The sequence below is a fragment of the Leptosomus discolor genome, chromosome 5 (genome assembly GCF_034619465.1).
Source record: "Leptosomus discolor isolate bLepDis1 chromosome 5, bLepDis1.hap2, whole genome shotgun sequence".
Taxonomy (NCBI): Eukaryota; Metazoa; Chordata; class Aves; order Leptosomiformes; family Leptosomidae; genus Leptosomus; species Leptosomus discolor.
In genome coordinates, this window is record NC_141395.1 from 36,401,283 (window position 1) to 36,415,226 (window position 13,944).

Below are 13,944 nucleotides of genomic sequence, written 5' to 3' on the forward strand. Positions count from 1 at the left end.
TTGAGATATTTCACTTTCAAGTCAGATTACAGCACTGCTGAAGAATCAGTGCCAAAGCCATGTTAGGACTAATGCTTCTAGAAGATATATTGCCCTGATTAAATTATGCGAGTTTTGCCTTTGGCTAGAATTGGGACAGAAACTCTTCTACTATTCTAACAAGTGTTAACATCTCTATTCTGAATGTCACTGCACTATACAAAGCATAGCAACTAGCATGCTTACAGGCTATGAGTAAAGTGAAAGGGTATTCAGTAATAAAAATGTTAGAGAGTTTTCCATACAGAAGAGTAAGTTAAATAAGGGATAATTTGCACTGGTGTCTGTAGGTCAACTGTTTGGTGATGAAGGTTGGTAGAAGCCACTTAATGAGTGGTATTTCTGCAAGCGAGAATGTTAGAAGTCGTTAAATCATTTAATGTTTCTTATGTACTTTCTTTGGAACAACAATGGAAACTTTGCCAGCCTAATGAGGAAATGGATTTTAACACTCTTGAAAACATATCTTTTGAAAAAAAGTCACCTAAATCGCTGGTTTCCAGTGCCTACAGCTAAAGGAGTCAGTGAGGTCAACAGCCATACATCACTTCCACAGACTGCTGAGGGGAATCCCCAAACCCAACCCCACTACGAATCAGAGACCTGCGACCACTTGAATCAAAACTTCCTGGCTTGTCTTACACCTTGGAGAGAATACTGTCTCCAGAGACTGTGTTACTTCCATTAGGAAAATCCCATGAAAATGACAACAAAAGTGATTCTAATCTGCAGTCAGCCAAAACAGGCAACTACCTGGACTACTTTTGCTCTTGGATTAGAACTACATAGAGTTCAATCCCAAGCACATCACAGAGAACTATTAGGGTTTTTTTCTAATTTCATCAAAGATAACCAAAAAAACCCACTTCCTTCTGTCACCACCTCCTCCACTCTCTTATTGAGCAGGTGCTAGAGACATGGAGGGCCTGATGATGAGCACATCACTCAGTTTTACGTACCCTTGAACATTATAATGTCACCCTTGCACAGACAGAAATGTATTTTGGAGACCTGCCTGTCACCTTCCTATGGTATAGAAAACCAAAACCAGATCAAGATGTTTTCCAAATAGGGCATTGTCTTTAGCACACTTATAAAATCCCTGTTTTATCATCATCTTTTCCCTTCCTTGCCTTTAATCGATGAAAATCCACCCAAGGACATTTTTGCTCAAAGGATGCACCTGCATGACTAAGTTTCAGATGAAGCTGCCACCAAAAGGGGTAGCAGTTCCCCTTTGCTCCCATCCATACGTTTCTGCTGCCAGTTTCTGTCTTGGCACTGCTACCTTCTGGTTACTTAGTCACAACATGAACCACCTACTAAAAAAAAAAAACAAAAAAAAACCACATTCAACTGGATCAGGGGCCAAGCCAGCTGACTGCATGGGGAGGGAAGTAGCACTAACCCGCTGGGGAGAAGACAGAAACATATGGCTGGGAACTGTATCTTTTTTGGCAGCATCAGGGCTTAAAATTAATTTATTCTGCTTGTAACCACACCCAAGGTGACACAGCCTAGAAAGACAGACTTGGCTTCTACTGCTCTCAAATACAAAGAAATCTCTCAGCTTCACTTGCCAAACAAAGCTTTAAACAACATAAAATTGAGAATAGTTACAGCACAGCATTTTATAGCTTCTCTACTGTTGGATACTTATACAATGCTATATATCTATGACTAAAATGAAAGGTAGTATAACAGTTTTACGTGTAAAGCAAAATCCTATTGTGCTAGGTACCATAAAAGTGTCTAGGATGTAAACTTCCCACTGAAGTTTAAAACAATAGGCAGCAAGTAGAAGGAATGGTCTTGTTGCAATAGCAGGTAAGCAGCCATTCAGCATTATCAGCAATCTGATTTTATCACAGGTGTTACTTAGTGCCCTCAGTTTTCAGCTGAAGCAGCATAAAGCAATTAAAAAAAAAGACAATAGTACAGTTACTGGTGCCATCTACCCATGTCTATGTCAATTGCACTGGAGAAGAGGGGGACCAGTGGTTCAGCCAGCACATGCTGCCAAAACAGTCACTTGCTGCCTTTTCTCTGTGCGTTCTTGAGCTGCAGGTGCTGCCCCAACTGAAGGAAGAGCCAACATCCCCGACAGCAGCTACAAAAACTTCTCTCTCCCTCAGTCTTTAGGGGACAATTTTGGTTTTTTTCCTACAGTACTGAAAAAGCCCTGATTCAGCTGTAAATAGAGGATAATATTAGAAACTTCTGCCCAATTTTATTTTAATAGGTAAAAATCTAGGCTTTGAGATATAGTCAGAAGCTGGCATATCAAAAACTAAAATGCCATTTTTGAAATTCATTTAGAGTGTCTCAAAAATACTTTAGAAATGTCTTTAAACCAATGATATACATTTTAAACAGGCATTCAAACAAATATATCTAGGCAATACAAACTAGGTTCTGAATAGATTTATTCAATAAAACATTCAGACTTTTTACACACTGCTATTTGTCAGACTAAAATGCAGCCACTATGGGGACTTCCACTTGATGGGTCATTCATTCCAAGATTGTATCATTTGACCTTAGGATATCACTTTGTATCTGTAAAGGCAGCTTATGCTGTGGCTTTTCCTTTGCTCCTTCTCATTGTACTAGACATCACATGATGATTTTATGTAACTCTTTCATTAGAGAAAAAGGGCTGACGTGCCAAGCCCACAACAAGTACACAAGTAAGGTGATGGGGTTTTCAAGGCAGGAACAGAATCGCTTTAAAAATCCATTACATAGGTGCATGGTTGCTGCTCGACCAATGGAATATTGCCACTTTACTGCATTACATAGGATTTAAATTTATAAATGGAAACTAATGTTGAGAGATGCTGAGTACAAATTGCACAAAAAGGAAAAAACAATAGTCTAAGTCATCATCCAAGTATAATAAAAAGATCAAAAGAAATCTTACTGGATTTCTTTTGGCTATCAGCTTTGCATAGTTGGTACCTTCTTTCTCCAATGTAAATGTTATCAGTTACAGAAACAATAGTGCTACTACAAAGTGACTGCTGTTGAGTAAGTGGATCCAGTTGTAACTTGCAGCCTGCCTCTTTGCATGGTAATGAGAAAACTGAAAACATTTACCCCTGATCTTGAATACCAGCCTTAACTGAGATAATCATGAGTCAAGAAGCAGTGAACTGATGAAGCCTGGTTCAGTGTCATCATACCACGAATTGTTAAGAAGTTGTAAAATGTAAATAGTCACCCAATTCACTAAATTTCCACTAAAGTAAACCTCCTTGTGTAACTATGCCAATTCAAAGTAAATTATGTTGCCCCTTCTAGGAAAAAGCAAGCTTTGCACAGCTAGCCAAAAGAAAGGCAAACTTACAAAATATACAAGAGCAGTGTTTTCATAATATGAGAGCTTTAAATGGTGTAAAGCTAGCTATCTTCCATCCAGAATCTCCATGATTTCATCCTTAGTTAGTGAGGCAAGAGCAAGTGAGAACAAGCTTATCTTTACTTGAAACTCCCCGTGCTGTGAGGCAGCTGAGGGTTTAGCAACCTTGGTTTAACCACAGTGTTTTGTTAATGACTCAGGGAGATGGGAATACAGAGCTTCCCACTATTCCCCTTCCCTCTTTTGAAGTATGAATCCTGCTTCTTTCCCCAGGCGGTGCTGGAACAAAAGCATCTTTTCCCTTTGCCTAATAGAAGACACACACTTTTTTTTCCAACTAGTCACACAGTTGAGATCCAGCTAACACACACACAGATCCAACAGTATTCATGCAGGAGTCTACCTAATCACAAAAGCATGAGCATTTTTCCACTGTCAGCTATAACAACATGCGGAGGAGGTTTTACACATCCCACGGCCCTCTTTTGTATTCAGAGCAGTACCCAGAGCCTAACACAGGCTTCAGTGATACTAGCACACAGGGTAAGGATAGCAACCAAACTTCAGTGGGGCTGAGGTAATGATAGATTTAGCCAGATAAAAATCAATCCATTTTACTACAAATGAATGAATGGTCTTCACAAGATTTATTGCTTTATTGTTGACTAAATTCATAGCCTTTCAGACTGAAATCCCTACACAGATTGCACCCTAATAGCAATAAAACAATCAGCTAAAAATAAAACAGCACTTTGTTAAAGCACTCTAAGCACAAAATACCAACCTACCTCACACTTCCTTATCCATCTCCTTATTCCCTAAGTGGAGTTACGAACATAGTTATGAGTTATTATTATGGAGTTATGAACAACTGACTCGTTTGCACAATTATCAAAATCTCCAAAAGGCAAACAGAAGCTCATGACACCCACTCTGGTTGTCACTTCGCAACATCAGCAGATCTTACGCTGTATGACACTACAGCACGACGCTCCACAAGGCAGTTAAAATACTCACTTCAAACTAAATAGGTCACAAATAGATACAGCCATGCCAAACTGGTGGTTTAGGCTTCCAAACAAAGACTCTTATTGTCTAGAATCACCCACTTGGGGACAGAAAAAAAAAAAAAAAAAAACCACCAACCACAAATGTGGAAACATAAGGAGGAATCAGGAAGTTTTTTATGAGAATTTTCCTTTTCAAAAGCTTCTTTCTCCTCTTCTAGCATATATGAAAATAACCAATCTTAAAAGAAGTTAATCCAAAAATATTTAAGAATAAACCATTTATCTAAAATTACTCTGGTGCATCAAAACACATGGGAAGCAGGGAAAAGCAGGGACAGTACAACTGTTAAAGTGATAAAACTTCATGCAGCCAGGGGCTATATTGAATTCTTTCCCAAAGCAATAAACGCACACCAACCAGAGCTGAATACATTTGAGATGCTCCTACTGTTTAGTATTCAATGGCTTCTGTAGGTTCCCTCAATTTCCTCAGTCTTGAATTTGAGATCTGATACAGAGAATGAAAGCAGTAGGGCCAGCTTGTACCAAAAGAAGGAATGACAATGTAGCAGTGCATCGATCTGTTACGCTATGTGTCTCAGGAAAGCAAAACAATACATGGGCTGAGCAAGCAGATCTTTCTGTGCTAAAAACGAAATCTGCAATCCATTAGCATTGAAATTCAAAGTTGGTTTATGAGCCTATTTTCCTTTGTAACAGTTCATAGACCTGTCTGCATTTCATCAGATTACTCTAAATGCAGAAGCTCTTGAAACAGTCTCAGTACTGCACTTTTTGATGTGAAGGAAAGAGCTGTGCTTTCCAGCACCCTGTAATGGAGCAAGTACGTTTCTCAATTAAAGTTTCCTTTAAAAAAAATGGCAGGTTTTTGCAAGAGAAACTTAAGCATCACAAAACTGTTTTGTGACATCTTTATGAAAAGCCATGGTAGCATGAAGAAACGCCATCTCTACCAACCCAATTCCCACTGTTCTTGACTGACGGACCCCAAAGATGAAAAGTAAAATAATATGAAGACTGTCTCTTTTTGGAATACAAGCACACAGGAAACTCATTTGGATTACATTAATTTCCTACATATTGCTCACATGTGTACAGTCTGATTAACTCCAACTGGTTACATGGGTCTCTCAAGACTTCTTTCTTTGTTCGTCAGAATGAAAATTCAGAGTGATCCTGCTTTCTAAAATTCCATGGCCAAATAACGGAGGTATTTATCTAGATCTCAGACAATTACCTATGTGCATCCACTCGCTATTCCATGTATGCCAAACTGTAAAACACAAATAAAAACATAAAGATGACTTGTTGATTTCCTTATAAAGCACATTGGGCCACCTCTCTGCTCACTTGTTTTCTTGTCTGGCTCAGTGAGCTTTTGATCCTCCTCTTGCACAGAAAAAAAGATGTTTAATTTTATATACATGAAATAGACAACTAAACAAAATAAATTAGCTGGCAGAAAAACCTTTAACTTTTCAAGAATCTTTTTCCTGAGCAAGACTATGGAAATACTTTCAGTAATATTTGGTACTATCTGTGCAAGCTTTGCTGTGCTAGTCCCTGAAGGCTGTGGAAGGAGAAGAGGGGAGGGAGAATACAAGTGTCTTCAAAGCAAATGGTTTTGGACCTTTGTTTCAAAACTGATCAGAAACACAAAATGGCCTGCTATATTAAGCTCATTCCTTTCACAGTTTACCCACAAGAAATACGCTTTTCCTGGAAAAAGCTGCTAAGCAGCTGGCAGATGAAGCCAACAGTTAAGCTCTCTGAGACAGGAACCACCTCTCCCGTCAGTCTTGTAGGAAGAGCAGTACTAGGGCTCGGCAAGCTGTAACAGCAGTTTCCCCACAGTTTGCATTTCCAGATTCCTTCTTCTTTCTAAGATTCAGATCATTCCCCTATTGCTATGCATTAAACCAAAAAATAAACTAAATTTTCAGTCACAAAATTATCTGGTGTGGAGAAGGGTTAAGACTGAAGACAAATACTTATCCACCTTGACCTATAACTTGTGGGTTTTGGTAATTTGAATGTGAAAAAACACCTTGCAAAGGAAAGGATTTACTGATATTGTTTATGCTTACGACAATTTTGAAGAATCTACTATCTTGAGAATGTAAATTTCCCCCCGCTGCTTGTCCTGAAGAAGTAGTCTCCTACACATTCTGAAACTCTCAAAGTTAACTGAGACAGAGAGGGAAAAATCCCAAGTATTTTATGTAACGATTCAATTGAAATTGTGGTAACGCTGTGGCAATTGTAGTAAGAAGTCAAGATACACAAGAACACAAATACCAGAAACTAGTTTTTGGACAGTGGCACATTTAGCTTCTGAAGTAACAAGGTAAACTGGAATAAAGCAAAAAACATTCAGCACTTCTATAGCACTTTTTAATGAGATTTTTTTCTATTCAGATTTGCAGGAGAACAGATAACAGTAACAGACAAAAGCACTGCTTCATATTTCAGTTTTGCAACAGTATCAGCAAAAGCATGCATGTGAGGAAGCTTGCTCTGGTGGTTGGTTCTTTTTTAACTTTATGTGCTTCTTAGAGCAAAATCCAGCCCAAAACACATACCTTGAAATGATCCTTGAAAGCCTTTCCGAAAACATTTACTCTGACTTTCTGGCCATGTACACACAGGCACATGCAGCACAGCTATAAGCACCCCTGAATTCAAGGGCATTTTCTACCACACATGTTTGTTATGCAATTTTCACATAGTCATAACTATGTTAAATCAAAGCCAACTGATGTCAATGTTAAAATGCTTAGAAGCCCCACAGCGAAGCATCTTTACATTTGGGAAGTGTTAATGTGTGATATAAATATTTTGCCTTCCAAACCACCATGTATACCAGAACATCAAATGCAATTAGTGTAATATGCACAGAAACACACACACGCAGACATATACACAGAACATTCTCTAGTGCATTTATACATGAGTGTAACCATTGTTCTGGGAGATCTAGGACAAGGGAGATCCCCCTTCCCAAATATATTTATGTTTTAAATATGAAAATACGGTGTGTAGGAACAGTGAAAGAACATCTTTTTATGGTCAACAGTTTAAAAATTGTAATATATGCTTTAATGAGGGGGTTTATGTTACAGGCTGGTGGGGAGGGTGTGAATGGGAGAGAAATAACATATTTTCTGCATGAGAGCTATGGGAGTTCCATGAGGCAACTCTTCTTGCCCAGCTCCCCGCCTGAAAAAGCTGAGTTGTTACATATAGGAAGGAAGAAACAAAGTAGTAAATTTGGTATTACCAGGAACTATCAGCTTAATGGTTTATTGCTTTCCTCCAGAGGAGCTGGGGTGAGGGTAAATGCAAGTAACAAGCAATGCTGGTGTAAGGTAAGGGCTTGAACAACAACTCCTCCAAAGATTAACATAAAGCACCTAGTACCTTCTCTCTTGGACTACCTAATAGCTGTTGCATGTCTCGTGTAAATGACCACGCTTCTGCATGAACACAACGTTTAAGCCAAAAGCAAGGATTAGAAAATAAAACCCAACTCTGTGCAGTCACTGCTGTGCAGCTGAGCTCAGTGTGGCCTTTGTACAGCTGGGGAAAAGGACCAACAAAGCTGGAGGAAAACTTAACTGAAAACAAGTAATGTTCAATAAGAAGAAAATCAGTGGTCAAATCTTCTGCTTCCTATTTCCAGCAACCTGAATCACAGGTCTTCTCTAACCCATTACCTTATGAGTAGGGGCAGGCAGGGGTGGGGGTTTACACTGTGTTGGCACAAGACATTGTCATCATAACATAGGGAATCAACCATTGTATTATGCACAAAGAAAAAGACATTTTATTTTCTCTCAGTGCATTTCTTATTTTATTATGCTGAAATACAATGCCCCTTTTCACCCAGGGAATAATTGACAAATGCATTATTTCCCAATTCATTGCCACAAAGCTGGAATGAGTTAAAATGTGCATGAAACAAATCCTCTTAAGTCATTGTGACCTGCTATTTTTACTGTTAAATTTCAAGCAATTAACCTGCCCATTACTTAAAGGGAAATTATAAACAAAACACTGTTTGTTTGCCCAGTAGCGTAAACCTTAAGCACAGACACACAGCAAAGCAGTGTGGCCTCTGTATTTATTTACTTTGCCTGGCTTATGGAAAAGCCTATTGCTAATGTTCACAGTATAAACAGATAAATGCACTGCAACTCCCATTGGAAGATGCATCCAGAACCTAACCAGATGGCTCATCTTTCCCTACCAGAAGTTTTTTGGCTATTGTATTAGTAGTGATTATTAATTAGGGACATCTAGATTCTTTCTTCCAAAAAACCCAAACCAACCAATACAGTCGTATTCTAGTACACTATAAGCCCAAATAAAAAAAGAATTAAAAACTATTTTTGCTGTCTTACACTGATGCAGACAAAATGTCGCACCTTGCAGCTTACTAGAGATCTTAGATGATCTGGCAGAAAGGTTCCTGTAGAGTGAAGTAGAGAGACTGATAATGACTTGGGGTTTGTGTCTACCAGTATGTACTACTTCTTAGAGAACTGGTAACATAATAGTTTTCAGAAAAACATGTGGAGATTTCAGAAACGTGAACACCGGCAACATTCTGTGGTATACCTTGACAATGGAATTGGAAGAAGAGCTTCTCCACTATACTGGACATGAATTACAGAGGCTGCATTAATCTAATAGCCTTTAGACTGACAAGTCAAAATACCAGCAGAAGCAAGAATAAATTATAACTAACTAGACCCCAACAGCACAAGTGTTTCCTCTGCCCTGCCACATGAGCCTTGCTCATCCACTCCCATGACATGGAAAGGTTTTTCCGCTGGCCTGAAACATGCGGTGGAAAACAGGATTCAACACCGAATGGCTCAAGCAGAAAAGCAGATACAGTGCATTCTCACATGACCTGCCACAGCTTGTGGAAATCAGTGTGTACCAGAGCATGAAGACTGAGTGAAATGTTCAGTGTCAGCATTGATGCTGCTGAGCTTTAGTATACTTCAGAAATGGGTAAGTAATGCCTCTGACCTGAGGCACCCTGAGTGCTGCTATCGTAAATGTCACAAATACTATGAAGCTACATCTGAGGGGAAAAATAAAAAAGGAATTTTTTTCCACCATTTGATGTTTATACTCCCAGTTTCAAATTAAACTTCCAAGTGTTTCTGCCTATGCCATCTTCGCTTATATTAAAAAGTATCTTTCCTCACATGCCATGTTCTTAACAGGCAATAAACCCCTTGGGGTTTACTGGGAATCATATTGCTAAATATTTTAGGATTAGAAAGTCCAAAGGAGAAATATAAATAGCTTAAAACAAAAGGAGAATAATGTATGCTCACTCAGGCTTTCAGCACATACCAAGGACAACAGAGTTCTGAAAGAGGCACAAAACCAAAAAAAAAACACACCACGAAAAAAACCCAAATAGGCCTCGACCAGTTGTCAGTCCAAAACCAGCTGCATTCACACCGACCATCAAGAAACCCCACATGAATCTGAATCCCTTCTGCTCTCTCACACCAGGATTAGAGCAGAAACGCTCTGTCTCCCCTCACATGTTACCTGTGGAGTCAAATATAATTGGCTGGCAGTTCCTGTTTGAATTCCAGTTACATTTAAGCACCTGGCCTCCTTCTACGATGTTGTGCTGGGTAGTGTTCGCTTTTGGAGCTCCCACCAGAAGAAATATCCTGCAGTAAAAAGAAGAAATAAAACAAAGGTTTTGACATCTAAGGCACAGACATCACTACTTTATGATATCTGAAGAGTTACTAAAGCAAAAGCCTTGCCCATTCAAATCTAAATCTGACTAGAACTACTTTTGAGTTTCAGAGAAATTCCTATTCAGTTTTAGGTCTTTGGTCCCTCCATTCTGCAAGCAAAAGAAAAAAAAAAAATTACCAAAAAGGAGATAAGAGAAAATTAAAGTATTCTGTCCTACTTAAAATGAGATGAACACCTTTTATATTCTTTTCTCCTTTCAAAAATATGTATGTATGCAGCAGAACAGGAAATCGTGTACTTTTGTAACTTAAAGTCATCAGCTGGCATAATTTCTAGTTAATTTTGTATGTAAGAGTAATTCAAGGAAGTCACTCAAAAATGGAAACAACATGTAAACAAAACAGTAGTGCTGCTGAGCTCAGAAGGTACTAAGTGGTGAGTCAGCCTAGGATTAGCAAACGCTCTTTTTAAAAGAACCTCCAAGTACCCAAGTGACTGTCCACCACAGGTTTGTACGTTAATGAATCTTTACTGAAATTCTTTACATAGTAATCATTTTCTTATAAAGATCCATTGTGCTTTTATAAGTCTCTGCTTATATGAACATGTTAAGGGCACCCAAAGCAGGAACTGCTATGAGATTATGCCTGTGCAGGTGGCAAAATTCAGAAGTTGCCAAGTAAGAAACATACTGAATAAAAAGCTAGATCAAACAAGGTTCTTGGTGTCTTCCAACAAGATTATTAAACACCTTCCAGGAACTCCAACACCTCTGAGACACACTTCACTCATCAGCGCTTTCCTGAGGAAGTCAATCTGAAGTATTGACAAAGACATATAGAAGACGTAAAACTAAATGCTTCCTTTCATCACAATCTGCTCTGTTGCTTCCGTTTAGACTGTTTAAGAGAGAGTATAGCTTGCAAGAACAAGTTTTATCATCCTGTATCAGGCATTATAGCTATTTAGTTTTGAAACTGGGTTAGCTGAACAAGCCACTAGACTGGTTGGAAAGAATGTCTAGAGGTAGGCAGATCCAGACTTATCAAACTTGCTCTGGTTTTCACAGTCATCTTCCAGACTTTACTTTAGTACAGAGCCAAGTTTGTATTTCTTAACATGTAAATACAGAGTATAAACACGTAGCACCTCATCAAAGTTCAATTCATATGAATACCAAAATGAGCTACCAGTTTTCAACCTGTGTGAACTTTTAGAACCTTAAAAATTTCCTGCTGTAGACCCTGATAGAAAATCCAGGCTAGCTGGCAATCCATTTGTTTTCCTTAGTTGCCATTCATAAAGGCTCTAGATTCCAAGAACAAGAATTTGAAATGCTTTAATCAACTTCAAATGTTCTCTCTAGGCATAACAGAAATGCTTAAAAATAAACATCATAATGCCAAGTAAAGAAACACATTAACTAATTGTAATCACAATCTATTAAACAAGTGGTAGCTTGCCTCCCAATTTACTCTTGTATTGAGAAGCCCCTCAAATTAAATACTTGCTTTAAAAAAAAAAAAATAGATCCCATTCTAATCACATATTTTAAATCTTTCTTAAGATAACCTTTATGATGAAGTTTATTAACAAGATGACCAATAAAGGAATCATTACAGGACTCCACAAAAGTGTAGTCACCTCTTTTCCCAAAGCAAAAAAAACAACAAAAAAAAGGCATTTTTACCATCATAGACCAAGCAGGCAGATTTTGTCATAGGTCTTATAATGATATACAAATTACATAAATACAAAGAAGTCTCTAGTCCACATAGTTCGAGAAAGAGGGAATAGAGGGAAAATCGTTATTTCTATGGGAATAGCCGGTATATCAAAGCACAGCTGGTGTACCTCCTACGTGATGCAACCATCTGCCCCAACACAATGCTGTGGACAACACTGGGAACATGTTGACATCCTCAGCAGTTCCCCTTCGGCAGGTGGACTTACAGGAATAATCACCTGCCAATGCTTTGCCACAGGCCCATAAAGAGAAACTGGTATTTCCATGTACTTATATACTGGAAAGCAGACTACCAAATGCAATTCTCTTAAAACACAGCATCTATGAGAAACTTTTTTCAGGGTTTATGAAGTTATGTTCAGTCACTCCGTACTCTAGTTATGCCCTCTGTCAGGCACCACATAGCACCCTGAGACAAGACTACTGCTTTGACTCCTAGAATACGTCTTTCACACTGGACTTCTAAATATGCTTTATTTTGGTATCTAGCAGGTCAAAATAGACTATGAAAGAGCAGATTGAGCATTCAAGAACTAATAACACTCCCTAGTTGTCAGGCTAGTCAATCCAAATAGCTTTAGCTTGTCTAAATTTACATGATCTCTAGTACTCACATAAAGAACAGGTGATAAATAAAAATTCACCAAAGCAACAACAAAGGTGTAGGAACCAAGTGACACACACGACACTCAATAGAAACCATGTAACAAGGCTTATTTTACTAAACACCTTTTGCTAATGACGCTGCAGAACAGCTCACTCAGTTTTCTACCTCACATTTAACTGCAGACATGGCTGAGCTCGCTGGTCATCACTACCCTTCTTTCCCCTCCAGCAGCTTGAGGGAACCTGCAGGTATTTCAGTCTCTATTGTGCATGTGTTGATCCTTCTTGAATGATGGGGAAGACACCGGCCCATGTCTGGAAAACACTGCATACAGGTATTTCTGGCTATTTCAGGAGGCAAAATATCGGTCTCCATAGGTATAAACTCAAAATTTAACACCATTAGAGCCTGCTCCTGTAAAAGTTGCATAGCTACTTTGTTTCAATTATGAGCTTAAATTCAAGATAAAGTGCAGTACTAGGGATTAGCTGAGCAGATACAGACTAGAAAACGAACTTCTCATCATGATAAAAAACTGAGGAAAAATGCCCTTAAAAATATGAAGGAGTCTCCTATGCTGTCTGAAAACCACTAGTGTTCAAAGTTAAAAAAAAAAAAACCAAAAAAAAAACCCACACTTGTTTTCTTTTACAGCCCTGCACTTTGAAGTCAATAGTTGTTACAATAATAATGGAAAGATTACAAGTAGTGATTTCAACAAGAGCTGGGTCACATAATTCCCTATCAGAAAGCAAGTAAGAAAGTTTACTACTTGCATTTACCAGTCTCCTGAGAGCTTTGCAGCCACACATGCTGACTTAAAAATAAAGGGAGGGACACAAATAGAACCTTTTTTCTTTTAGTACTAAGACTTACAGGATTATGGTAGCACAGAAAGATGTAATACATGCAAGTTAAGACAGGATGACTTGTAATATTTGTAGGCACTCAAGAAATGCAAACAAAGCTAGCTGATGTACTGCAAAAAGCCTTGCTCAATAGCTATAGAATTTGTTTATAAAGTTTTATGAGCTAAAGACCAAGAGAGAGAGAGAGTGAGAGTGAGAGTGAGAGAGAGAGAAAATCCCCTTGGCATGACAGAAGCCAGCAGCTTTTCCAGCTTTACAGCCCTGTCTTAAGATAGGAACGAAGGGGGAAAATGTGGCAAAAGCTACACCTTAATGTAGCCTGCATTTGAGAAATACAAATTCGTTATGGCAACACCATGACTTTGAAGTTAGTGAAACAACTATTCAAAAGTCTGAAACACGCCAGCTACTGTATATTGCCTAATTTTCGTTCAGCACGAAACGAGAACACATTCAGGAAGCAGATGTGGAGGGTTTTTACATGGAACTTTTTCTTCTCTAGACTCATCAGCAGCTTTGCGACCCGCACAGATACAGCACGACTCAAACAC

General features: G+C 38.6%; 1 protein-coding gene across 1 annotated transcript in view; it reads right to left on the bottom strand.

Annotated features, from left to right (window-relative positions):
- Window positions 1-13,944, bottom strand: part of ITGAV (integrin subunit alpha V) — a 44,325-nt gene that overhangs the window by 29,582 nt on the left and 799 nt on the right. Inside the window, exon 2 of the mRNA XM_086465037.1 lies at window positions 10,009-10,136. Within this exon, the coding sequence (XP_086321163.1) occupies window positions 10,009-10,136 (128 nt within the window). The remainder of the gene's footprint in view (window positions 1-10,008; window positions 10,137-13,944) is intronic.